The sequence below is a fragment of the Drosophila ananassae genome, chromosome XL (genome assembly GCF_017639315.1).
Source record: "Drosophila ananassae strain 14024-0371.13 chromosome XL, ASM1763931v2, whole genome shotgun sequence".
In the NCBI taxonomy this organism is placed as follows: Eukaryota; Metazoa; Arthropoda; class Insecta; order Diptera; family Drosophilidae; genus Drosophila; species Drosophila ananassae.
The window spans coordinates 12,663,643-12,689,880 of record NC_057931.1 but is presented as its reverse complement, the minus strand read 5'-3'; the positions used below and the strand labels follow the sequence as shown (position 1 = coordinate 12,689,880).

The window sequence follows — 26,238 nt, the reverse complement described above, 5'->3', positions numbered from 1 at the left end:
ACCCGCCGCTGCTACTCAGATTTATAACATATGTGACTTATTTAGCAGCTTCGCCCTTGTCTGCTTGGCTCAACAACCTTCAACTTCAAAATGCATTTTGAATAATGAAAATCGGATCACTTTATCACTTTCTATAATTTTTGGCCTCTGGCAGAACCACTGTGCGATGATGCTCTAATTCGCCAGAGCAGCATCTACATACGCATATTTCGGAATGGATCTACTTTAAGAAGTCAGTAAATAATAGCAGCTTGACTATTGTTAACTTGTTTACTATTATATTGAAGGAAATTGTCGACATCATCCAACCATTTGAAAATTAAACACCTCATGACTGTAAAAGTTTAATTTTAATGCCCTTGCAGAGGGTATTATAATTTTGGTCAAAAGTTTGCAACGCAGTGAGGGAGACATCTCTGACCCTATAAAGTATATATATTCTTGATCAGGATCATGTCCTGAGTCGATATGAGCATGTCCGTCTGTCCGTCTGTCTGTCTGTTTCTACGCAAACTAGTCTCTGAGTTTTAAAGCTATCGAGTTGAAACTTTGCACACACCCTTCTTTCCTTTGCAGGCAGTATATAAGTCGGAACGGCCGGGATCGGTCGACTATATCCTATAGCTGCCATATAACTGATTGATCGGAAATGCCATAACTTCGTTGTTTTTCAAGTTAGAAGGATGGTATTTTCAATGGACTCTTTGGTCAAAATAATTCAAAATACCTTTTTTTCACAATTCTGTGCTAGGAACAGGACTCTGCTTTAACAGAAAATATTTTTAATAATTTAAGGTAATCTTGAGTCAAAAATTGTTTATACCCTATAAAGTATTGAAATAAACATGTAATAGTTACAAAAAGATTGCATTTTATTTTCTTGTTGAAAAAAATTACAAAAATTTCGACCGTCACATTAGTCTACTACTTTAAAAAAATTTGATAACTCATAACACTATGAGTTTTGTAGATAAATGTTCTCAAAAGTCTCCTAACAATCTATTTGATCAATGATCCTGTTCATTGTCTGAAATTGTGTGGAATTCGAAGAAGCTGTCTCGACCAACATATCTTTGGCTTCGGATCGTTGGACTCTGCTGAATGAGGACGCTGCGCGACGGGTCTGGGACTTCGTCTTCTTATAAAACGCAACGTCGTGTTCGTGCCAGTTCACGTAATTGGTGCACTCATCCTTCAGATTCTGGATGCCTGGAATGTACATGGCTCGCATAAACGCAGCATCCGACAACAATAGGTCTTTGTCCTAAAATTAAAGAAAACAGAAATTATACTATTAAGCATGAAAGGACGTTTCTCTTCCACCCCACACACAATACTAGGGTATATACATATATAGATATTCGTGATCAGCAGCCCGCATAATCCAATTAATTCTTCACTGGATTCTTCACTGAAATTCACTGGATAAAAAAAATATATAGGTTTTGGGTCGGACAACGTACATTATTGGCGCCTTCAATTACTCCGCGGAGCTTGTGAAGATTGGTTTTGTCCTCCAGCAGGGCATCCTCCATGCCTTTAACTACCTTGGTGGCCTCCTCGATCTTTTTAGTCAGAAGCGTAAAGAAGTTGTTAATAGCCTTTATTTGGTCCTTGTAGGTTTTCTTTTGATCCCAATGGGCCCTCTTCTGGATATCATACTCTCGCGCAAAGCCGGCTGCAAAGCCCGCTGCAGCACCAAACGGTCCAAAAACCAGGCCACCGATCACACCATACAAAACGCCAATGAAAACCGCGATTCCTGCCCTCCGTGCCACCGCATTGTCGGCTTTCTTCGCCTCCAAATCCGCCTTCGCTTGGCCATAAAATCCATAATAACCGAAGTCATCGTGGACGTCATGCAATATGGATTGAAACAGATTCTTGAGATCAGCGGTTTTGTTTTGGACATTGGTGAGGAGCTCTAGAGATTTGGAGGTTTTTTCGAAGCCCGAATTCAAGGCATTCACTGTCATGTTCCAGATCATATCCTTATTGCTTTTCGACAAGCTGCTGTCGTTGATGTGGGGGATGAAGATGTCGAAGGTTCTGTTGATGGAGATGCACCACTCGAAGACAGGAGCCACGCAGTTCCCGTAGGTGATTTTGGCGTCGGAGTTCAAGGAGCGAATCCGGGGCAGCTTGTCCTTGGCCTTTCCCTGGTAGGGTAGCATGGCCTTGTCAATAACATCGATGGCCTCCTGCAGCTTCACAAACTTCACCTTGTTGTCTAATTCGGCTCGGTACTTCACCATGACATTCGACAAGCTTTCTATTCCTTTTCTCAAGTCACTAGCAACGTCTGCATTGCAGGTGACGAAAAAGTGACAAAAAGCACAGAAAGCCAATCCCATGGCCAATATGGCAACAGAAGGATTCTTTCCCATTATTAGTCAACAATCATTAACGCTCAAAAAATAAAAAATAATTTAAAAATATTAAAACGATGCTTCACTGATGAAGAGAGAATAGATACTGTAGCATAATTAGATTACTAGCATACGTCGAAGTCGAGAGCTAGTCTAAGTTAGCATAGGGCCGAGCCTGAGCGAAATAAAAGCTCAGTTTCGCTCTCTTGCGAATTCGCCCCGCTTCGCCGCAATAGATGAGCTAGGCGCCCCCGGGTGGACTTGTTTACTAAAATTTTATAAATGAAAGCAAAGCGACAGTGACACAAAGAATCAATTGAAAACAAAACTATAAAGTTGCTCGCGACGGTAGTGCTGTGAACTTCGAAAACAATAAACAAAAAACAAACGCGAAACAACATTTGTTTAACAACTGGATTTATTCGTCGCCTTTATTGAAGGAGTCATCGAGTCATTAAATACTCAGTGCCTCGACTATAGATTTATTCGACTATCAATTAATTAATTGATTATTTCGTTGGTTGAAAATTTACAAATTAGTTTTTATTATAAAAATTAAGAAAAATTCAAAATTCAAAAAAAAATTTAAATTCAAATTATAAATAAAAGTAATTTATTAAATTAATTTATAATTAGTTTTTTCGTTTTTTTGTACCGAAATTCAAATTAAAACCTATTTAATTTTATTTATTAAAATTTAATTTATTTATTAAAATTTAAATAATTTTTAAATATTTAAATTGAATCGAAGTCGCTCCTTTTTAGAAAAGAAATAATTTTAATAATTTAGAGTAATAAACCCAACATTAATTTGGAGCCGAGTTGGAAGAATTAACAATAACCACCAAGGTAAGGATTATGTCCTTATGTAATGCCTTCAATACAGCTGAGGACCCGCCCAGCGACTGCAATTTCTGCAGGCCCAACTCGAGCTGGACTTCCCAGTTTAGCATTACCAAAATTCAGTTGAAATTATTCGGAGCTAAAAAATTGTATATCTTTCTTTTCGAGACCTTGGTACACAACGATGTAAACGTTCCTGTTATTGAGAAATTGAATCATTTAATTTCTTGCCTCTCTGGTGAAGCCTTAGGGAACTGTCAAGGCATTCCAAGTCACCGAGAGTAATTACGAACAAAGCTATCGCTACTCTAAAAAGAGTCCGTAATAACGAATTTCTCATCTTTGCGAACCAAATAAGACAATTGTTCAGCCTTCCGAAAATTTCCCATCCGAAAACTGGGTTTAGCAAGCAACTTAATAGATTGGCCAATCTAATTCACAAGTAAAGAAAAAGATACACACCGTGTGGTGAAGTCAAGAATCAATGGTAGCGACTTTCCGTTCGACTTTTGTATTTTAGAAACCATTTCAGGCTATCACACTGACCAGTCAGTGAACGGGAAAGATTGGACCCTACCAAAGAACTTGCCCTTAGCAGACCCATATTTTTAAAAACCTCAGCGGATAGACATGTTGATTGGAGCTGAGGTCCGAAAGCAAGGTCCGAACCATCCCATGGGGTATTGCAAAAAACGCTCCTCGGATGGATAGTATCGGGAAAATATATGACAAATTCCTCAACTCCTTAACAACCGGTCTCTAGCCTGAATTGCCAAGAAGAAATATTAGAATCAATAGAACAATAGAATAGAATTTGAAAAAATTCTGGTCGTTGGAAGAAGTTCCATCATCTAAAAAGATGTTGTCGCCAGAACAGGAGTTGTGCGAGGAACATTATCGAAAGACTACTTGAATACTGCCTTCAGGTCGATTCGAAGTCAAACTTTCATTTAAGTCGGATCCAAGCGTTTTGAGAGAGGATTATCTCGAGATCCAAACTTAAAGAAAATGTATGTGGAATTTATGGAAGAATACGAATCCCTAGGTCATATGTCCCCTGTAAACAATGATGTTCTTGCTACTCCACACTACGTAATACCCCACCAGTGTCTCTTACGGCCTCAAAATACAACGACCAAACTACGAGTCGTTTGTTTAAATGATTTTTGGATTTTTGATGGTGGGTCCAACAATTCAACTCTTCTTCGGTTTCGGCTAATCAAATTCTGATTGCTCTGATAGCCGACATTAAAAAGATGTATCGCCAAGTAATGGTGATGGTGAATGAAGCAGATAGGCGATACCAGTTGATAGTTTTGAGTAAGTGGTTTTCAAACTCGCCTGAAGTTACTGCATCCGAGAGCACTGTTAAGCCAATAACAATTTCGGACTCAGACCTGACTAAGGCATTAGGAATCGCTTGGGTTCCCAAAGATGACCCTCAGTCATGGGTCAACTAAGCGACTAAGCGGAACATTCTTTCGGTGACATCCTTATTAAAAGAAAGATATTAAAAGAAAAGAGATGACGCATCGATGAGAGCCTATGGAGCCTGCGTCTATATTCGTTGCGAATCTTCGGAAGATATTAAAGTCTCGTTGTTGACTGCAAAGTCCAAAGTAGCGCCTTCTTGAGTCATGTGCCACTCACCTTCTCGCAAACCTCTGCCGTAAAATCAAGCCTCTTATAGAAGTACCAATCGAACGCAGTATATATGGGTCAGATTCAGAAGTTTGTCTTCATTGAATACGTTCCCATCCATCGTCGTTGCCAACGTTCGTATCAAATAACTAAAATAAACTAAACAGAACCCGGCAGATATCGTGTCAAGAGGTGGAGACGTAAAGGAGACGCTGGAATCGATCTGGTTTACAGGTCCATACTTTCTTAACGGAGCCGGAAGATAAGTGGCCAACGAGTCCCCGGTTTGATCCGTCACCAGAGGTGGACCGGTCGGATTAACCGCAATGGTCTCCACTTCATATTTATTGGAAGGATTTGAAGGATTTTCCTCCCACTTAAAACTGCAGAGAGTGTTTTTTTACATGTTCCGCTTTATAAAGCAGTGTACAAAATTAGTAGTTCCTTTTGATAGTGTAAATTCACCTGTCGAATATCAAGAAGCTTTTAATAAAATTGTCCAGCTAGTTCAAGAGCACGAGTATCAAGAGAAAATTAAAAATATTCGAAAAAAGCTTGCTGTTGGTCCACGTCTATAGAAGGGTCGGGGGGCGACTAGCTAATGCTCCTATATCGTACGATGCCAAGTTTCCATTATGGTTGACGAAGCCCTCTCAATTTGTCCAGATCGATGTCCAGAGCACTGGAGAGTCTCTTGCGACAGCGTGTTTGGATAATAAACGCGCGGGAAGTCTGCAGTCAGATAGTACGCTGTTTTAAATGCAAGCCTCATCTGATGACTCAAATAATGGAAGATTTACCCTTAGATCGAATCCGTGCTCTCCGCCCATTCTCCATATGTGGCGTGGATTTCTGTGGCCCTATTGAAACGACATTGAAAATTTGTGGTGGGCCACCCTACAAGTCCTACATTGCCCTTTTTGATTGTTTTGCGTCCAAGACAGTTCATTTAGAAGTAGTATCTGATATACAGTTGCGAAAAAAAAAATAGCACCACTACATCACACTTCGATTATGAACTGATTCCTTTTTATTGGCATTTCAAAGGTTCGTTGGGCGCCGATCTACAGGTGCGGTCGAAGTGGCACCGGGAGCAGGAGCAAGACGTCAGGAAGGGCGATCTGGTCCTGGTCGCAGAAGATCGGACGGAAGGGTCAGGGTCGCCGTCGGGAGGACTAGCGCTGGAGTGATATTCAAGAGGGCGATCCATAAGCTGGCTGCCATTTGGTTGAAGCCGGATGGAGGCCTTCAACGGGGCTGGTGTAGCATAATTAGATTACTAGCATAAGTACGTAATAATGAAGTCGAGAGCTAGTCTAAGCTAGCATAGGGCGGAGCCTGAGCGAAATAAAAGCTCAGTTGCGCTCTCTTGCGAATTCGCCCCGCTTCGCCGCAATAGATGAGCTAGGCTTAAGTTCCTTTTGTTGAAAATGGTATAGCGAATTATAACGTCGAGTCGAGTGCTTGTAATTTTCTTTTTCGTCGTTGTGGACATTTTTAGTAAACAGCAGTTGAGATAAAATAATCTCATTAAACAGCTACTGTTGTTAGAATTTAAATCTTGTAAGAATTTAAATATTGCGTTCCTACGTATTGTATATATATCGTACGTTGCAATATATATACAATGTATATGTCATCCCTATTATCCTTTATGGTTAAATATAATCGGGGAAATTCTTATAAAATTCTTATAAAAATTACCATCAACTCCAAAGGTCTTTGGAAAATTAATCAATCATGAAGCGCCGCTCTACCACCGGAATGGCTTACACTGACTTCAATAAAGCATTTCTTCTAAGTAGAGTCAGTCTTTTCGGATTCCCAACTGATCTCCCTATCAGGAAAGGGGGTCCGTCCGATTGTTGAGTATGGATCGTCATCACGGAGTACACCGAGATCCCATTGAATCTCATAATCAACTTACACTAACAAACAGTAGAACGCTGCTGGGTGTCATGTTTCCATATAATCTCATTAATGGTAATGAAGGCAGCCAGCATTTACTAACACGGTTAAATTTTAACGTTCCTAGTAGAAGGACTTTCGTCCTCTACTTCTTAGCCATTGCAGTTCGATATATGCCCCACACGATCCCTCTAGGGCATTATGTTCAGACTATAATGGACCCTACTATATCTATATAGTTTGCTCCACATATAACCTTCGAACCAAGAAAATCTGGCAGAGACTTTACGGCATCTAGAGTGTAGAGTGCAGCCGTGACCGCAGCACCTATAATTGCTTGTAAATGTTGTGGGTCCATCGGACTGAAGCCTAGTCGCTCACGGTCCGCCCTATTCATCTCTAGCACTAGTCTGTTAAATCGCTCAATTAAATCGTCGGATTCAGCTCCGGATATTAGAGTCTTGGAGTATCAATAAAGGCGTCAGTCAAAAGTTAACTAATTGAAAGCGTAAAGCGACCCCTAGGACCCGCAGTTGGCGGAAGGTGGCGCCATCTATGGGAAAGGTTTAGCTGTAGGTAGTGAGGGAGCGCCTGAAACAATTGAATTCCGGTAGTTCGCCATTTGTGGACCCCAGGAGTCAGCCCGCCTAAACTCCGGCTTCGGTCCAGTTAAGAGAGTAGGTAGGATCATTCCCGAGTGAGAGATTGAGCTGACTAGACGGTTGAAGCAGCCTTGTAGCAATTATATTCGAAGATTCAGCTCGCATTTAAATTAATTTTTGGGGACGCGCAAAGGCTCCCCATTGTCCTCCACCTTACTGGTGAAAGTGGTCGATCGGAGAACACCCCCTGGTGAGTGTGACATTAGTCAATGAGTAGGTGGACGTAGTCACAAATAATAGTTTTAGCAGGCCCGAGCAGAAGTTCGAATTTGGCTATTCCAAAAGGGGAGGCCAAAGGAAAGGACTACAGGTGGCTCGACGCAGCCAGAGGGAGCGCCAAGGAGGAGGAGCAGTAATCCCAGCTTGGGAGGAGGAGGAGCTCAAAAGAGGCCCTGATAGCAGTTTGGCGCGAAAGATCGAAGTGTGAGGGAGGAAGACCGCTGAGATTCCCCCTTTCGAGAAGGTCCAGGCTGAGGGGGTTCCAGCCTAGTATCGCGCTCAATAGCGAACCCGTGGAGTGAACCGGCAAAGTAATTTGAGGGCTCCGGAAGTCTTTGTCTAATATCAGAAAAAAAAACTAAAGTAAAATGTTAGATATATAAACGAAAAAAAAATAAAAAAATCATCACCGGGAAAAAAAAAGTTAAGAAAAAAAAGGGGGAAAAAAATAACGTAAATGTCCTAAGGACGTGAATCGGTGCCCAAGCATTAATCAAATTGTATCGCCTGTAAAAATTGTGATTTTTTCTATGGTTTCATTTGTTTGTTCCGGCCCCATTGGGGAAAACAGGCATTTTATTGTGTAAACCTTTTTTCAACAAGGAAACCCATTTTCTCCTGTGAGTAAAACCCATTTTTGGATGATTTAACATCTTTTTAATTTCAATTCCTGGTGTCCCGAAAAATCCGGACTCTATAAGTCCAAAGTTCTTTTGAGCCCTTTTGGTTTCTTTGTTTTTTTTCGGTTTTTAAAAATTAATACCTATATTATTATTTTATTTAATTGATTTTTGATTTTAATAAATGCTAACGATTTTCAATTTGTCCTATGCCAAGTTTATAATGTACTATTTATTATACCCGATTCAATTAATCAACGTTATTATTTAAATTCTATTTTCTTAAGTTTTATATGCTCAGTTTTAATGGTCAATTTTCATATGTTTTGTCTTTAGTAATAATAAATATTTTTATAATGTGCTAAACACTTAGAGTTAGCGGGTTTGTATTGTTACAGCAACCAGTAAGGGTCCAAGAACTAGTTGGGCGCCAATTAAGATTCCTGCGGGTTCCAGCGTAGTGGCTGAGGCTTCCAAAGATGCAGACTACCGGGATTCCCGGTTGCACCCCATACCCAGAAGGCCAGCGGCAATCTGCGTATAGTCGCTTGAGGAGACTCGACGGAGTCTCGATCAATAGTCTGGAAGTTTCCCACTCGAAACTTATCTCACGTGGATTAGAAGTCAGACAAAGAGAGTCTGCTTAACTCTAACTAAAAAACTATCCTACAGTACCCTTGTATCAATCCTGTAATTCGTAGCGATGATGCTCTAATTGGCCAGAGCAGCTTCTACGCATACCTCGAAATGGCTCTACTTTAAGAAGGAAATTGTCGATATCATCCAACCATTTGTAAATTTTTTATATTCGATTTCATCAGTATATTATATCAACAAAAAAAGGGAACTGCTTTTATGTGCTTAGTGGTGTCTGAAGATTGTATTTGTGACGATTTTGAGTTACGAAGAATAAGTTCTGTATGGAACCGACCGTGAATATGCATTTGGGGTCTCTGCTTCTGAGGAACAGGACTCTGCTTTAACAAAAAATATTTTTAATAATTTTAGGTAATCTTGAGTCAAAAAAAATTGTTTATACCCTATAAAGTATTGAAATAAACATGTAAAAGTTACAAAAAGATGGCATTTTATTTTCTTGTTAAAAAAAATTACAAAAAACATCCAAATTTCGACCGTCACATTGGTCTACTACTTTAAACAAACTTGTAAGTTTATAACTCATAACACTATGAGTTTGTAGATAAATGTTCTCAAAAGTCTCCTAGCAATCTATTTGATCAATGATCCTGTTCATTGTCTGAAAGCGTGTGGAATTCGAAGAAGCTGTCTCGACCAACATATCTTTGGCTTCGGATCGTTGGACTCTGCAGAATGAGGACGCTGAGCGACGGGTCCTGGACTTCATCCTCTCATAAAACGGAGCATCGTATCCGTGCCAGTTCACGTAATTGGTGCACTCATCCTTCAGTTTCTGGATGTCTGGAATGTACATGGCTCGCAGGCCCACAGAATCCGCAAGCAATAGGTCTTTTTTCTAAAATTAAAGAAAACAGACATGAAAGGGCGTTTTTATGAATATTAGCGATCAGCAGCCCGCATAATCTAATTAATTCTTCCTGCTATATACTCTACAGCACTGGATAAAAAAATATATAGGTTTTGGGTCGGACAACGTACAATATTGGCGCCTTCAATTACTCCGCGGAGCTTGTGAAGATTGGTTTTGTCCTCCTCCAGGGCAGCCTCGATGCCTTTCACTATCTCGGTGGCTTCCTCGATCTTTTTAGTCAGAAGCGTGAAGAAGTTGTCGATAGCCTCTATTTGCTCCTTGTAGGTTTTCTTTTGATTCCAATGGGCCCACTCCTGGATACCATATGTTACCGCAAAGGCGACTCCAAAGCCCGCTGCAGCACCAATCGGTCCAAAAATCACGCCACCGATCACACCAAACAAAACGCCAACGAAAGCCGCGATTCCTGTCTTCCGTTCCACCTCACTGTCGGCTATCTTCGCCTCCAGATCCGCCTTCGCTTGGCCATAAAATCCATCATAACCGAAATCATCGTGGACGTCATGCAATATGGATTGGAACAGATTCTTGAGCTCAGCGGTTTTGTATTGGACATTGGTGAGGAGCTCTAGAGATTTGGTGGTTTTTTCGAGGCCCGCATTCAAGGCATTCACTGTCATGTTCCAGATCAAATCCTTATCGCTTTTCGACAAGTTTATGTCGTTGATGTAGGGGATGACTATGTCGAAGGTACTGTTGACGGAGATGCACCACTCGAAGACAGGAGCCACGCAGTTCTCGTAGGTGAGTCGGGCGTCGGAGTTCAGGTTGCGAACCCGGGGCAGTCTGTCCTTGGCCTTTCCCTGGTAGCCCAGCATGGCCTCATCAATAACATCGATGGCCTCCTGCAGCTTCACAAACTTCACCTTGTTGTCTAATTCGGCTCGGTACTTCTCCATGACTTTCGACAAGCTTTCTATTCCTTTTCTCAAGTCACTAGCATCGTCTGCTTTGCAGGTGACGAAAAAGTGACAAAAAGCACAGAAAGCCAATCCCATGGCCAAAATGGCAACAGAAGGATTCCTTCCCATGATGGATCTGGAATAAATTATTCGCTGACGAGGAGCTGACTGATGCTCTGCTCCACTGACGGGGAGAAACCTGCTCAGTTCCAATCTACTTCTGTTTTAAATACCCAAAAAATGTATATAAATATTTATACCGAGGAATTGGGTGCTCTGACCTGTTGCTTATCGAATACGCTCATGCCACGCCCATAAACTCTGCTTTCAATTTTGGTGACGATGAAATTCTATATTTTACTAAATACAAACTACACATTAAATAATATTCATTACCCAAGATTCCATGTCACATTTTTGTTTGTAATTTTGAATGTAAACTAAAAGATTTTAAACAAAAATGTATTACAGAAGTTACTCACATTTCTGTAACAAATATTCCAATTTTTTCACAAAACACATAGGTGGACAAACAGATGAACCAACTAGACAAATATTTTCATCTTAGAAATTCTGTAAATCAAAATTGTTTCGCTTTCACCCAAATTACTCCCAAGCTAAATGACTTTTGAATAAACTCATTGAATAAAAATAATCTTAATTAAAAATGATCTGATTAAAATAATGCAGTATGTATAATAAACCATGCAGTTCGTCACCTACGTGGACAATGATTGTGGGGTTTAATTCCATTTATTATATTAGCGCATAAAAAGACCAGATTCATAGAATTTGTATTGGGCTATAATCCCATTGCTCTGCTGTCATCTACTTGCAATTGAAATTATTGGAAATTTCGGCATTAAAAAATACTGATTGTGAAATTTAAGAGCATGGCTATATAAATAGTGTTCAAATGTGTTCTGGGAAAGTGATCACTTCAGGTTAGTTGGAATAATTTTTTATTCCTTTGAATTAAACCATGCCAGAATATTTTACCAGTATATTGTATGAGATCTGAAATGATTTATTCATTCTGTTACATAAATGAATATATATACCGTGGATTTGGTTTGAAAAAATAGTCTTTTTTCATTGTTGATCATTTGGTATTTTACATACACGAGAATTTTATTTAAAAAAACAGAAAAAAAAGATACATATCAATACAAGAATTTAGAACTTGAGACGGTTACGAGAAAAAAAACACGATTATTCACTAAGCGTATACAAAAATTTTAAAAGTATTCTATGTACAAACAAGGCTCTAGGACTATACAATTAATCATTAATTGGTAATGGCCTCTGCAGCAACTTACAGTGCCGTACCGCACTGTACCCGCATCTGAACAACCTTAGTCAGCCCGCCGCTTAATCAACCTTCTTTGGTCTGGGAGCTGTCTCGAAGCGCTGTTTCTTTCCAATGGAACGGGCCTGGTAGGCGTCCTTCACCTGGTTGATCACATTGGCAAAGAGGATGGTGCCGAAGAAGACGAGAACGGTGCCCAGCCAGTGGTTGAGGGTGAACGGGTTGCGGAAGTAAATGATCGAGAAGAGAAGCGAAACGAACTTTCGCAACGTAACGACCAGGGTGACGGTGAGCGAGGCGCACTCAGTGGTCAGCAGATAGACGGCACTGATGCACACATACTGGGTAACCACATTGCACAGCAGATAGAATATCATAAGCGGGAACTTCCATTCCAAACCGATGGCACCCAACAGTGGTACCGTGACCGTTTCGGAGGACAGGGCAATGCCAAAATGCTGGACAATGTTGCCGGCCATGATGAGGAAGCCCGGCAGTGGCAGCATATGTGTATAGAAGAGTGCCTCATTGGGATGCTTTCCATATCGCTTGTAGATCACCTCCTGATAGATGCCCATGTAGGCGGTAACCAGCAGGGCGATCGTCAACAGGGCAATGCCCACCGACCACCAGAAGAAGTCCGAATATGAGGTCTCCACCCGCAGTGAATGGTGGGTGTTGTCCTTGACATCGCCGCTGGAGACAAGCGTACACAGGATAATACCAGCTGTGATCATCGCCACAGAGCTGTACTGCCGCAGATTGTAGCGTTTCTTCAGCAATATAATCCCCATTATCATGTTGGCCATCAGCGATCCACTGCGAAAGATCATGTGCAGCGGCATTGGTATGTTGAAGTTGAAGGCATAGTTATTGCAGACATTCGCCCCAAAGAATAACAGCACCAGTATCACATAGTCCTTCAGAGCGATGTTCGGCTTCACCGTAAAGAACTTGGACGTAAAGACGAGGCCCTCCAGGGCGATAAAGAGGAACTGGGCGAATGTTATCAGATTGCCGGCACCCGGATCGATCTGGATGATTAGCTCTAGGAACACAACGTTGCTGCAACATCCCACAAAGACAAAGACCATGCCCAGCAGGGCTTTCAGGTTAACGGCCATCGGACTCAGACTCCGACTCAGACAGTCTCTGGAAGCAAAAAGATCATGTCAATATTAGTTAAGTGGCACATTTATTTTTGCTATGAGGTAATAAAGTATCTCAGTACCTCAGTAAAAACACCAAATATTCTGTGACCCAGATGTGTGACGTTCATAAAGCATATAAAGTAAGATGTGTGCCAAATTTTAGCTATTGGAGTAAGTACGGAATTTATTATAACTGTTGCTTTTAATTAAAAAGATAGTTAGTGAGGAGCTGGTAGTATTATTACTTTGCATTCTACACATTCTAGAGGTTATAGGTCTTGTTTAGTGATCTTGATATTTTGATTTAGAAAATAACCATAATTCCCACTGTCTTTTAGAAACTCTTTCAGCCTTTGAGGTTGGGCTGTGAAAGGCCAAAACCGCTTGAGAATTATAGCTTATGAGGTCAAGATCACCAAAATGATTTTTTACCTTCCTGTCATAGTTTTAAACCAAATTATTGGCTATTTAAGTTGTTATTGTGACTGTTTTATTGAAAATTCATAGATAGTGGCAAAGATCGCTGTTTATTTCCCAATCTTTTGGAATTTTTAACAATTTCAAGGTCTATTTCTACTTTTATTTAAAGAGATAGTCAGTGACGAGCTATCATAGTACTATTTGGGTATTGTGCTGGGAAAAATAGTATTATTACTTCGCATTCTACACATTCTATATGGTTATAGGTCTTGTTTAGTGATCTTCATATTTTGATTTAGAAAATAACCATAATTCCCACTGTCTTTTAGCTCTTTCAGCCTTTGAGGTTAGGCTGTGAAACGGCAAAACCGCTTGAGAATTATAGCTTATGAGGTCTAGATCACCCAAGACTTTCAAATGATTATTTAACTTCCTGTTATAGTTTTAAATGAAATTATATTTAAGTTGTTATTGTGATTGTTTTATTGAAGATTCATAGATTGTGGCAAAGATCGCTCAGGCTATTTCACAATCTTTAGTATTTTTAACAATTTCAAGGTCAAATTCTAACTCAAATAGTTGTTGGCCAGTTTTGATGATCTGTGATTCGATGATCACTGAACTCCCTATCGAACCTGTGAGGAATACCAACGATCACCATTAAAAGGCAAGTATTCCGATAAGAAGCTACCGATTGGTGGTGTTTATGGCTGGGATAGATCACTTACCTCGAAAAGAATTAGGCTAGTATCTCCGGTTCCGACTCCGTCTCCGTGTAGCTACAGTCTTTTGGCGATCGCTTTGTTTTCTGTTTGTCATCGTTATAATACAAGATTGATTATATCAGTTGTGACTATGTAAATTATTGAGACCTCAAAGCACGCTCCCACCCACACACACACACACACACACAGAACTAACCTGCTGCTATTTAATTAGCTCGCTCTCTTAATTCTCTCCAACACATTTGTTCTTTGGCGGCGACCTTCACAGCCTTCTTATAATGTTTGTTGTTTTTGTTGAAGTCTCCTTGGTTTCGACATCGGCTGCTGCTGCTGCTGCTAGTGGTTCTCTTTCTGCTTCAGCATTTATAACTGCTGTTGTGGTTAGGTGTTGTGCGAGGTGAGCCTCAATTAAGTGTTAACATCGTGCGATTACAATCGTAGCTGTTGCCTCTATCTCTACTTGTTGTTGTTTGTGTTTTTAGAACCAATAACAGCTGCACGGCGGTGTGACCAGCTGTTGGCGAGCGCCAAAAGCACAAAAGCTTTTGCAAGCTTACAGCCGATAACACGTCTATCGAAAGCTTTTTCATTTTCATTTTTCATTTTAAATTCAATTTCTGTTTAACCGGTTCAAATAAAATAACAAAATATATAATATACATAAAACTTTTACTTTTTAATACATAGTCTTAATATTTTGTTAAATAATGAAATATAAATAATTGTGAAATATCTGTAAATAAATAAAACTAACGAGACCCCATTAATGAATAATTATCTTCCGTGAATTTAATTTCACTGAACCCTAGAGGAGTGCATACAAGCATTTTGAATGTCATAAAGGCCACCTTGATAAATGTGGTTTATGATCAGCGGAGTGATAACAGAGATCAGCCGCCTTCTAATCTGTCAAATGCCTAATTTATTGGCAACGCCAGTGTCCCATAAACTCATCCGTCTTTATGAATGCTATTTCGGTTTGAATTGTTATTCTCCGAATATTTTTGGTCGCTTTTTGTCTTCGTGGTTGGCCAAAATCGTTACGGGATGGCAGTTAGATTTTGGCCACGTTTAGGCCATGATGGCTATCAAAGTTCTTGTCCTTTTGCTTATTGCGTTTTTGGGCCAATCGCATCAGGTAGATTTTCCCCTCAAGTATACGCTTACTAGGCGTATACTTAATATTCTACAACATATCACGTATACGACTAGTAGAACCCGCCATAGTATTTAATTTTGATATTAAAAGAACTCTATTCTTTTCCCATCCAGCGCTCTCAGCCCAGTGATGCTACATATTACGCCGGAGTTGTGGAGCATATGGGGGCACCGGCTAGTATCACATCCCCCAGGGATCGTACCACCTACATCTCGACCGAATTCCAAAGGATTATTGCCTCGGATGAGGCCAAGGACTTGGATATCATTGTATTCCCGGAGCATGTGACCAACTACAAGGAGACTGCCTCTTTTGTGCCACACGGTGGCCAGAACGTGACGCCCTGCTACCAAACGGACTACGATCTCCTGCTGATCGAGATGTCCTGCGCCGCTCGGGCCACCGGCATCTACGTGGTGATCAACTTAATTGAAAAGGAGATTTGCGCCAATGGCAGTGGATCGAATACCTATGATCCGTGTCCGGCTCAGGGTATCCGTTTCTTCAACACAAATGTGGTCTTCGATCGGAGTGGCAGAGTGATATCTCGCTACCGGAAGACCCATTTGTGGCGCCACGAATACAATTCCAGGTCTGTGCTCCGCCAGCCGGATGTTTCCACATTCGCTACGGATTTCGGTGTGACCTTCGGTCACTTCATTTGCTTCGATATGCTCTTCTACGAACCGGCCATGGTCCTGGTGAGGGATCTCAATATCACGGATATTATCTATCCGACGTATTGGTTCTCGGAGCTGCCCTTCCTCACGGCCCTCCAGTTGCAGGAGGGTTGGTCCTTCGGGAACAACGTCAATCTCCTGGCGGCGGATGCCAGTGATCCGGCGGGCAAGACAACCGGATCCGGTATCTATGCCGGACGATTGGGACGCCTGCAGGCGGAGATCTTCGCCCAGCCGACGACACGATTGCTGAAAGCCCGTGTCCCCAAGAAGGATCGAGTCCAGCAACTGGGCGACCAGGTGGAGGAGCTATTCACCCCCCGACTGATCACTCCACGGCTGACCGGAGTGGACACCTATCGGGACTATAATGTTGATATTTTCGAGACCGTTCTTTTGGAGCCGGACTTCCTGGAGGTGTCACAACGCCTGTGTCACGGCACTTTCTGTTGTGATTTCTCGGCGAAGAGGGCTCTGACTCCGGGCGACATTACGGCTGACCTCTTGACCTATCGCTATCGTATCGCCGCCTATTCGGGCGATGAGACGACCGTTATCCGTGTGGATCGTTCCGAGCAGGCGGTCTGTGCCATTATTGCCTGCACGAACGCTAGTCTCCTCAGCTGTGGCTCCATATTTCCGGCATCCGGCGGCCAAGTCGCCAATAAACATTACTTTGCGGAGATCAAGATCAACGCCAGTTTCCCGGCTGCTCCGCGCGGTCGTCGCCTCATCATGCCCAGCACTCTGGATGGCAGCTTCAAGCCCATCGCCGTCTCCAAGTTCGATTGGTCGGAGTCGCCGGCTCCGGCTGCAAAAAATCCGGACAAGGAAACCCGGATCAGCTTGGATCTGATTCGGCCGCAAAACGACCTGCTGACGTTTGCCATTTGGGCCAATTACTACACGGACCTGCCCAGTACCCACAACTTGGATCACATGCAACCAACAACAGAGGGCGCTGTTGTGCCGACCCCGACCTCAGGGGCGCCATCTATGGTCTGGAAATCACTCACTTCACTTTTGGTTCTAATAAGTCTAATTTTTCAATTTTAAAAAAGATAATTTTTAAAAATGTATATTTTTTTCAGCAAACTTTATAAATAATAATATTTTTTTTGAATAGTTTTATTAATTTTCTTAAAATAAAATTAATTTTGGCGCCAAATTCAAAAGGATACGATTTTTGACATTTTGTTGGAAAATTGTAGTCTCCAGGTGAATTTTTGAATGAATCGACGGTTAGAAGGCCGCCAACTGGCAAATGCCACATGCCACATGCCACATGCCACATGCCACTTGCCACTTGCCATCAGCCATCAACCACCCACACGCCCACTCCAAGCGACCTTGTGGAGAGTTGCTTCCAGCGTCGGCGCAGTGGGGCGGGATTGGAAGGACGCTGCCAGCGTCGCGGTGCGTTGTTTGCATTTCCAACAGGTAGCGCTGACGGCGTCGCTGCCCATGCAACAGTGGCCGCCGTTTATAATGAGCCAAGGACGAGGACGAGGAGGAGAAGGGTGGTTGGGTGGTTGGGTGATGGGTGGTCCATCAGGGGGGTGTCCTGTTTTTTTTTTTTGGCTCGGCAGACTCGGTGGCAATGACAATGAGGCAGCGACTCCAAAGATGAAGCGACCGCCGCAGCATCTCCTGCAGCTGGACAGGATTCACGCTGTGACTTTCCGTGCGATTTAACATCATTTGCTTGCCACCAACCCACCGCCCCTCCACCTCCACCTCATCCTTGATCCTTGATTTTTTTTTGTAATAAGAAAAATAAAAGAAGGAAACAAAAAAGTTCAAGCTTAAAAAAAGACGGAATAGATGTCCTTGAAAAGCAACTTTTGCCAGTGTCCAGTTGGGGGTGAAAAATAAAAAATTAACTAGTTAAAGTTTCATTAATTAAAAACATGATATTCAGGGCTTTCGCTCTTAATATTCAAAAGTTTAAAATTAATAACAAAAATTAAGTTTTCCAACTATAATTTGGAAAGTTTTTTTTATTTTCTTTAAATATTTCTATAGCTTTCTTGTAATTGTTCCAAAGATTTTATTTAAGGAAATAATTAAAGTTTAATGTTATCTATTATATATTTTTTTTAAATAAATACTTGTGTGTTTTTTATATTAAAAATAAATATTGGATCGGGTTTTTACTAATCAAGAACTAAAATAGAGGCCGCTTAGATATTTGTGTTTTAATAATTCTTTTAAAGTTCCAACCAAAAAATAAACTATATAAATTAATATTTTTATTTAAGATACTATTGTTGGTTTTGATAAAAATTTAAAAATCTGAGAGTCTAAAATCCATAGTCCCTAAACAATGAATAAATATACAGCCTCGTTTGGAATATTTTGCCCTTCTTTTTTCTCCCATTTCCAGGCCTTGATAAATAATATTGTTTTTTTTTTGCTTTTTAGGAAAAAAAATCAAAAACTTTTAGCCCTTAGCCAGCATGTTAGCTGTGAGGGAGAGGTGAGTGGGTGGTGGGTGATTTTTTGGGGGCACCTGCCACTTGAAAATTCCACACGGCTTCTGTTACATTTTGATTTATTTGCTGAAATTTATTGTTAAAGTGAATGGAGGCGCAAACTTGTCAGGATCTAGACAGGGTGGGGGGGGGGGGGTAAGGATATGAAGAGGGGAGCAGGCATGGGCGGTAGTGGGCGGGTGGTTGGGTATATAAACAGGTGGTGAAGTGCAGGTGAAGGCCAAAGTCTCGCCGCAGTTTCCCAATAAAATGTATAGGCATATATAGGGAGAGGAAGTATAGTACCTTCTGACCGGATTTTTTGTGGCACGACTCTGGCAACGGCAAGGGCTACGGCATGGCTACGGCATGTCCTTGTCATCAATCGACGCCTGGACGGATTCTCAATCAGAATCAGTTCCAGCCATTGCACGTATACCCAGTATTAAGGACCTAACCACATTCAGAAGTCGGTGCCATTCTCCTTCTCAGAATTGAGTTTTCTCTTCCTTTTTTCCCCCTTCAACTTGAAAGTACACAAAGAGAAATTTTACATATTTTCTTTAATATTTAAAAAAAAAGTTTTGTTGGAAAAGGAATATTTTTAAACAAGTTATACATGTTTTTATTTAAATAGTTTAACGAAAAAAAAGAACAATTAGTGCCTAAAAGTATGCAATGGATTTCGTTTTGAGAGAGAGATAGAGGAAGAGGGTAGAGCAATAGGGTATTTCTTAGCATAAAATTTTATTTGTTTAATTTTTTTATATAAATATATACAATATTTTTTTAAAGAAATTATTTAATAACATTTTTCGAACAGTTCAGTTTCAGTCACTTCCCCGAGGTCTGGGGCAGAACTGATTGAATTGAATATCAGTTTTCAGCTGCCACAGCACCTTGCCACCCCCCGTGCCACTTCCTTACTCCTGCCACGCCCCTGCCACCGCCCTTGCTGCTTGCTGCCTGTTCTCCTGTTCCGGTTTGCCATTTGAATTTGAATGGAAATGATTTCACTTGATTTTCATATTTTTATTATGTTCCCCCTCGGGCTCACCTGGCACACATACACCCTCGATTGGAACACCCTCGACTTTCCCTTTCATCACCATCTCTTTCTCACACACACTCAGCAGACGTGTGACTGCCATGTCCTGTCTCTTTCCATTTCTCCGGGCAGTGCCCGTATTAACCCTGCGGCTATTTTGTCGTTTGGGGCGCCCGTCGCCCGTCGCCCGCCGCTCGGTGCCTTTTTGACTTTATTAAAATGTGTTGTAAACCTGGCCAAGAGCCCTCCCTGGCGCCCTTACTGGCCACAATTCCTCTTTGCAATTCTCTTGCAATTCTCTAATTGTTTACAGATTTGGCCAAATATTTGCTGTGTTTTGTTATTTTCCAGGGAGAACGCCAGGCTAAAGGAAAATTTCAATAAAAACTGGGGTTGTTTCTCTTAGTTAGAACTGAGAAAAACACAATTTCTTAAAAAAAGGCATACATTTTTAATAATATAAAATAAATATCATTTCTTTTGATTATTTAAACTTATTTTAATTTACAATTTCTAATAAATAAAAGATTTTTAGAAATACTTTTAGCAATATTTAGGCTAGAACTGGTGGAGAATTGTGGTCAAATTTCATGTTATATCATATTATGTATGATTTATTATTAAAAAATACAAAAATAAGCTTTTAAAGACTAAGATGCAGTTTCCAGGTAAAGATAATACTCATATTCGATTTTAATACATTCATTAAATTTTTAAAGAAAAGCATAGATAACAAAAATATATAGACATATAGAGTAGTGTTTATAAGAATAATATAATACTATTTTATAATGCAAGTGCATTAGACAGAAGCGGTTTAGATTTATAGTATAATTTGCTTTATTTTTTTTCAAATTGTTTTAGGAATTTACTAATTTAAATTGAAATTTATTAAAATTTTTTTAAGAATTTGTATCTGTAGTCTAAACACTTTCAAGTCTAGATAAATAAATAAATGATTAAAAGAAAAGTTTTTATTAGTTCTATATTAGTCCTCCCCTAAATATTTTCATTTTTTTTTTTAATAGGTATATATTTCTTTTATTTTTTGATAAATATATATAGATTATTTTAACAGCCAAAGCCAGTAAAAAGAGACTCCTTCGTCTTGGTGATGGAACTCCTTTTGTTATCGGCTTGCCATTGATTTTGGGCCTCAGTTTTTTGGCCACTTGTCCACGCAGGCCCGTTTTTTTGTACATATATATAGCTTTACATACATATACCTATATTTTGTGAATATATTTTAGTACATATATGTATGGAAGGAGATGTATAATTTAGCAGAAAAAAAGAAAAATACAAATAAGAAAAAATTTGATTACGTATACGCAACGTGAAACTTCTTTAACTTCAAGAGAGTGTAGATGTGTGTGTGTGTGTGTGTTGGCCTGGTCATTACGCACGTAGCATTTGTATGAATGGAATACAGGTCCTGTCCCCCACCACCCACCCCTCCAAAAAAAAAAAAGAAAAAAACAGCCCACCCACTTTATTTTTCTTGCCGCATCGCTGAGCACATAAAAATAAATCAAGTTTTTCTTCATTTCCTTTGCCGTTCTGACTTCTTTTTTTTTTTTTTAATGTGGCACGTAAGTGTGTGTGTGGGTGTGTATATAATTTCAACAATATGCCATTTTTTATGTGTTTCTTGTTGTTGGGCCGCAAGATTTTCAAGGAAAAGGTGAAAAAGCTAACGATGCCAGCCGCTGACCGCGTGTGTCTTTAACGCGTTTTTTATGCAAAACTAAATGAAGTCAAACTGGTAATACAAGCCAACAGGTAACACAGGTACTACAGGTAACAATATTAACAACAGCTCTCCGAAATGGCCAAAAAAATTGGCCTAGGGGAAAATAAGTTATAAGCAACAGGCTCTGAAATCAGATATATGTATGTGGTTCGACAGAAACTAAAAGGATACAAATTATTTTCCACAAAAAAAATTAACAGAAACAATTAAAATTAATTAAATAAAATTAAAAATATTATATTTTCTTAAAAGAATTTATAGTAAAAGCCGAGAAGGAACTATTTTCGAAGTAATATCTCCTAAAAAAATGTTATATTTTTAATTAATTAAAACTCTATAGTTTTTTTTTTATGTGCCATTAAAATCAAGAGGCTCTGATTATTTTCTACAATAATCCAATAAAAAGCAACAGGCAACGGTCAACAAAATGAAAAATAAATTTTCACAAAAAACCGCAAATGTTGCAATATTTTGCATCAACATTCAATATCTATTATAGCTTAAAAAAACAAAAAAAAAAGGATAAACAAAAAATGTAATTAAAACAAATAAAAAAATCATTATTGAGCTTAAATAGATTGAAAACGAAAAGTTGGCCAACAACTCGGATAATTCAATTGAAAATCATTATCATTGTCCATTTTCCATTTTCCGCAACTTGTTGGGGGGGGGGGGGGGAATAAAATACATAAATATATAGAGAGATAAACATATAAATTCCATTCAGTGTCAGTGATAATTTTCAGCATTTTCCACACGTCAACGGTACGTGTTGATGATGTTAAACAATTTTCCATTTTCAATTCATTCGCTCCAGGGATACACGCTCCACCCACCCACCAATCCAGCTATCCAGCTATCCTGCCAGCAAGGACTACAAAAAAAATGAGGAAAAATGGGAAAACGTGGCGAAAGTCAGAGCGTTATTATAATAATAATGCCATTGCCAGAATTTACACACGATTGCACGCACAGCGTTTATATTTCATTTCCTGTTGCATGCAACAGGACTCCACGACAGGTGGCGGGGCATGGTGGGGGGGATGATGGTGGGCAGATGGTGCATCTAATCGGTTTATGCCACAAGACTCCACGCCACAATGCTTCTTTTCAAAACGAGAGTGAAGCTATTGATAGGATATTTCAGGGGATTTTTTGGGTTTTATTTTTGTTTTTGGAAAATATAAATAAATATTATAAATATTTTAAAATAAAAAAACAAAATCTTAAATAATTATTGGCATATTAGGGAATATATTTACAAAAAAAAAGACTGAAAGAAAAAATATTTTATTTATTATATTTTAATTTTAATTTTTAGCCAAAGCTTGCTCTTGATTCTTAATCCATTTATCCTACTTAATTTATTGATTTTCTGAAATTATCCTTTTTCAATCTTAATTATCTACAGCTCCGAATTATAGTTACCTTGTGTGGAAAGCAAAAATAAGTCGATTGAGCCATCGATTTGGAACTATCATCGGTTATTACTTTATTGTTCTATATTTATGCGCGACAGTGGCTAGAGTGTCCTTCGAAGGATATATACACACACTCACTCGCTCACTCACACAGTGCAGCTATGTCCTTGCTAGTGGAATGGAAGTACACCAACCACCCAAACCACCCAACCACCCAACCACCCAGCTACCCACTCGCCACCCTCTTCAGAATCAACCCACATTATTTTCATATTAGTTTCGAAAAGCGCATTATATGGACTCGTTCCATCCTGTTCCTCGCCAGTATCCTTGCAGCATACGCCTGCTTTTTGGCATGTGTAATGGCTCGCATTATTATCCTCATTTCGGCATCCTGATGTCCTGTGTGGTCGGTGGGTCGGTCGGCCCCCCCATGGCCCCCCGAAATGAAAATATGCAAATATGCAGACAGTAGCAGCACTGCCACTGCCACTGATACTGGATACTGGCTCGCTTTTGCTCCATGAAACTGAAATGGAAAATTCCAAAAATGAGACATCGTTCCGAGGTCGTCGGCAAAGGGCTAAAAGGACAACTACCAAGTATCAAGGTCTCTGCAAAGGCTCTGGCTCTAATCAGATGAGAGTAAGTGGGACACAGGCTCCAGACCAAAGACCAAAAGATCAGAGATTTGTCGAAAAAATAATAAATATTAGTATTTTATTTATAATAAGAAAATAGTATAAACTAAAAATATATAAGCTTTTATTCACCATAAGTATTGTGTATATATTTCTTTAATTAAAAACTAATTAATAACTGATATTTTGTTTTTATTAGAAATATTAAAACACATTTTTTTTATTAAATTACATATTTTTAAAGACTGTAACTAAGAAAGCATTATTTTTCTGTTATAAATATCTGTTGTATAATAAATTTTGTATAATATAATGGTAATAAGTCTTGGTAAAATAATATATCTTATATCTTTATTATTAAAAGTAAGAAAATATTCGTATAATACAAATCCTATAATAAAAATTATATATTTTTAAACACTGTAAGTACCGGGTATGCATGCATTGTCTTTCTGTAATAAATATCTGATATATCTACCAATATCTGTTATATAATATAATATAATATAAGACTAATAAATCTTGGTGGTTTTCGAAAAATAATAAAAGATATACAAGAATCTTTATTATAAAAAATTAAATTAATAATAGTAATAACAAATTATTACTATACTATGACTAAAAAAATAATTTTAATGCAAAATAGATAGAAATTTTCTTATGAAAGTACTCCTAAATAAACTCTATTATTTCCCCCAAAAACAAAGGAAAATAAAACAAAACATGTCCTTTGCTTCGTTGGCCGTAAAATGAACCCTTGTTCCGAGCAAGTTTACAAGGATGGAATGCTGAAAGACGTGTCATCACGGACTGGGCTTTCCGGAATGCCCAAAAAAACACACACTCCATTACACACACTGGCCAGAATCCCCAGAATGCTTGTTGCCCAGTATCCTAGAACTAGGACCAAGTAATGGCCCAGCGGCAGGAGCAGGACCTAAAGGAATTTCCGTGCAGTCTCTGCTATATTGGACCAAATCAAGCGTAAACTGTCCGATAAAACGATAAACAAAACAATTAATTGCATTGTGACAGTGTGTCCTGGCACTGGAGCTGCCACTGGCCTATGTCCTCTTTTCAGGTCCTCTCCTAGTCCTTTTGGTCCTTTTTTAATGACTATTTTACACACACGACTTGTCTTTCAGCGTACAATTTATTATGATTGGGGGATTCCTTTCGGTCTGAGGTTTGGGTCACTGACTCCTCGTCCTCTTGGGAGGATGAGATGCAAACCGAGTCCGAGAGTCCTTCTGGCCATGTTTCTTTCCTCTGGCCCTCTCTTTTCCTCCTCTCCGGTTCTGGCCACCAAAAAAGGGAAAACTGTTTCGAAAGTATGCCATAAATAAGCCCAGAGAGTAAAGTGCATGAAATACTTGTGCCGGGGAATCGTTTCGCCGACATATATTTACCATAAACATAAAGGACACTGAACGGGAGTGGCAAGGACTAAGGATAGGATGGGCAGGATAATATTTAATAAAAGTTCCATGCCAAATACCTTCAAGTAAGTGCCACAAAACAAACAAAACACTTCTTTAAACATTTCTGTTGCCAAGCGAACACGATGCATTTCAAAAACTAATTAAAAGTTATTTTGATTAGAAAATAATACAATAAATGGCAATACTTGATAAAATTAAAAAAAGTTGAAAATAATGCATAAAGTTTAATTAAAAGTAAACAACAAATAATTGGTTTTATTCATCAAAGTGAAGTCTATATGTTATTGGGGACTTTGTGTACAAGTTCTAGAGAAGATTTGAAACGAATTCCTTGTAAACTTTGTTTTTATATAATTATTCTTAGATTAACAAATATTTTTAAGTATTAAAAATAATAAAAATATTTTTATAAAATATTTTGCACCAATGAATCACGAATGTTTAATGAAAAATAAATAACAAAGAATAGGGTTTTGGTTTTCAAAGGAGTAAAAGTTATTTTAGACTTTAAGTTTGTTATTAATAAAAAAATTATATAATATTTAAGGTATTTATATAAAATATTAAATTAAAAAACCTTCTAATTATGCATTTTTTTAAAAGAAAACATATAAACCGAAAACTAAACTAGATAAGTTACCAAAATCGAAAAGTAAACTTCCGCCGAAAAAAAGCAGACGGAAAATAACCTGTTTCCTTACCAACTTTTCAGCAACTTTCACCCAACTTTCTCCTCACCCGCCACCCCCTCCCCCTGTTATCCTGTCCACCTGCCCCCCCTGTCCCAGGGATTGCCCATAAGCAGCCGCCAATTACGATAGAAATCTAGAGAATGTGCAAAATCGAGCAAAAAATTTGTGACTATAAGGCGCAAAACAAATTTACATGCAAATCCATTTCAGGCAAGGACACGCCAGGAGCCAAAATGGCGACACGCTTCACACAACCTAGCAAGGATTACTTTGTAAGAGTGTGTGTGTTGGTGTTCGGGTGTTCTGGTGTCTGGGGGTGTGTGTGTGTGTGTATTTGAGCCAACAAATTATCTCAATTTAGCATAATATTTACTGAACTGCATTGAACCTCGCCAGACAGCCAGACAGCCCGGCCAGACGGTGGTGGAAAATGTTGGAAAAAGCGAGGAAAATCCGGCTAAGAACCATGCAAGTGCAGAGTGGTGCAGTATCGAGGGGGGCAGCAGTGGCAGGCAGAGGAGGGCCTCGATAGTTGCCTCAAATTGCGGCAATTGGAGCTGCCGCTAAATAGTGTTTATAATTAAAGGTTACTAGAGCTTAAATGGTATAATTAAAAAAGGAAACTAAC

At 39.4% G+C, this 26,238-nt stretch overlaps 3 protein-coding genes across 5 annotated transcripts; 1 reads left to right on the top strand and 2 right to left on the bottom strand.

Annotated features, from left to right (window-relative positions):
• Positions 1–9,326: 9,326 nt before the first annotated feature.
• Positions 9,327–10,841, bottom strand: LOC116655335. Its single transcript, XM_032453078.2, has 2 exons — positions 9,901–10,841; positions 9,327–9,757 (listed from the first exon to the last, which is right to left on the bottom strand). The coding sequence occupies exons 1-2, from the start codon at positions 10,822–10,824 to the stop codon at positions 9,485–9,487; spliced, it is 1,197 nt and encodes a 398-aa protein (XP_032308969.1). The 5' UTR covers positions 10,825–10,841; the 3' UTR covers positions 9,327–9,484.
• A 939-nt stretch (positions 10,842–11,780) lies between these two features.
• Positions 11,781–14,826, bottom strand: LOC6503081 (UDP-xylose and UDP-N-acetylglucosamine transporter). Of its 3 annotated transcripts, XM_014905813.3 has the most exons (4): positions 14,497–14,826; positions 14,304–14,383; positions 13,236–13,318; positions 11,781–13,156 (listed from the first exon to the last, which is right to left on the bottom strand). In XM_014905813.3, exon 4 carries the CDS (start codon positions 13,126–13,128, stop codon positions 12,067–12,069), a length of 1,062 nt encoding a protein of 353 aa, XP_014761299.1. In that variant the 5' UTR covers positions 13,129–13,156; positions 13,236–13,318; positions 14,304–14,383; positions 14,497–14,826; the 3' UTR covers positions 11,781–12,066. The 3 variants fall into 3 exon arrangements, 2 of the variants coding, with proteins under 2 accessions (XP_014761299.1, XP_001963397.1); XM_001963361.4 differs by lacking the exon at positions 13,236–13,318 and having other exon boundaries at positions 14,497–14,825; XR_004310457.2 differs by lacking the exon at positions 11,781–13,156 and having other exon boundaries at positions 13,231–14,210; positions 14,497–14,824.
• Positions 14,827–15,286: 460 nt separating this feature from the next.
• On the top strand, positions 15,287–17,264 carry LOC6503017 (vanin-like protein 1). Its single transcript, XM_001963360.4, has 2 exons — positions 15,287–15,438; positions 15,573–17,264. The coding sequence occupies exons 1-2, from the start codon at positions 15,379–15,381 to the stop codon at positions 17,193–17,195; spliced, it is 1,683 nt and encodes a 560-aa protein (XP_001963396.1). The 5' UTR covers positions 15,287–15,378; the 3' UTR covers positions 17,196–17,264.
• The last annotated feature ends 8,974 nt before the right edge of the window (positions 17,265–26,238 follow it).

What these genes read in the sequence shown, in the direction of transcription:
- LOC116655335 (XM_032453078.2), bottom strand. Translation starts at nt 10,824, where the DNA reads ATGGGAAGGAATCCTTCTGTTGCCATTTTGGCCATGGGATTGGCTTTC. An exon ending in TAATTGAAGGCGCCAATATT is followed by an intron (nt 9,758 to 9,900) that starts GTACGTTGTCCG and finishes CTTTAATTTTAG; the next exon opens with AAAAAAGACCTATTGCTTGC.
- LOC6503081 (XM_014905813.3), bottom strand. Translation starts at nt 13,128, where the DNA reads ATGGCCGTTAACCTGAAAGCCCTGCTGGGCATGGTCTTTGTCTTTGTG.
- LOC6503017 (XM_001963360.4), top strand. Translation starts at nt 15,379, where the DNA reads ATGATGGCTATCAAAGTTCTTGTCCTTTTGCTTATTGCGTTTTTGGGC. An exon ending in TTTTGGGCCAATCGCATCAG is followed by an intron (nt 15,439 to 15,572) that starts GTAGATTTTCCC and finishes TTTCCCATCCAG; the next exon opens with CGCTCTCAGCCCAGTGATGC.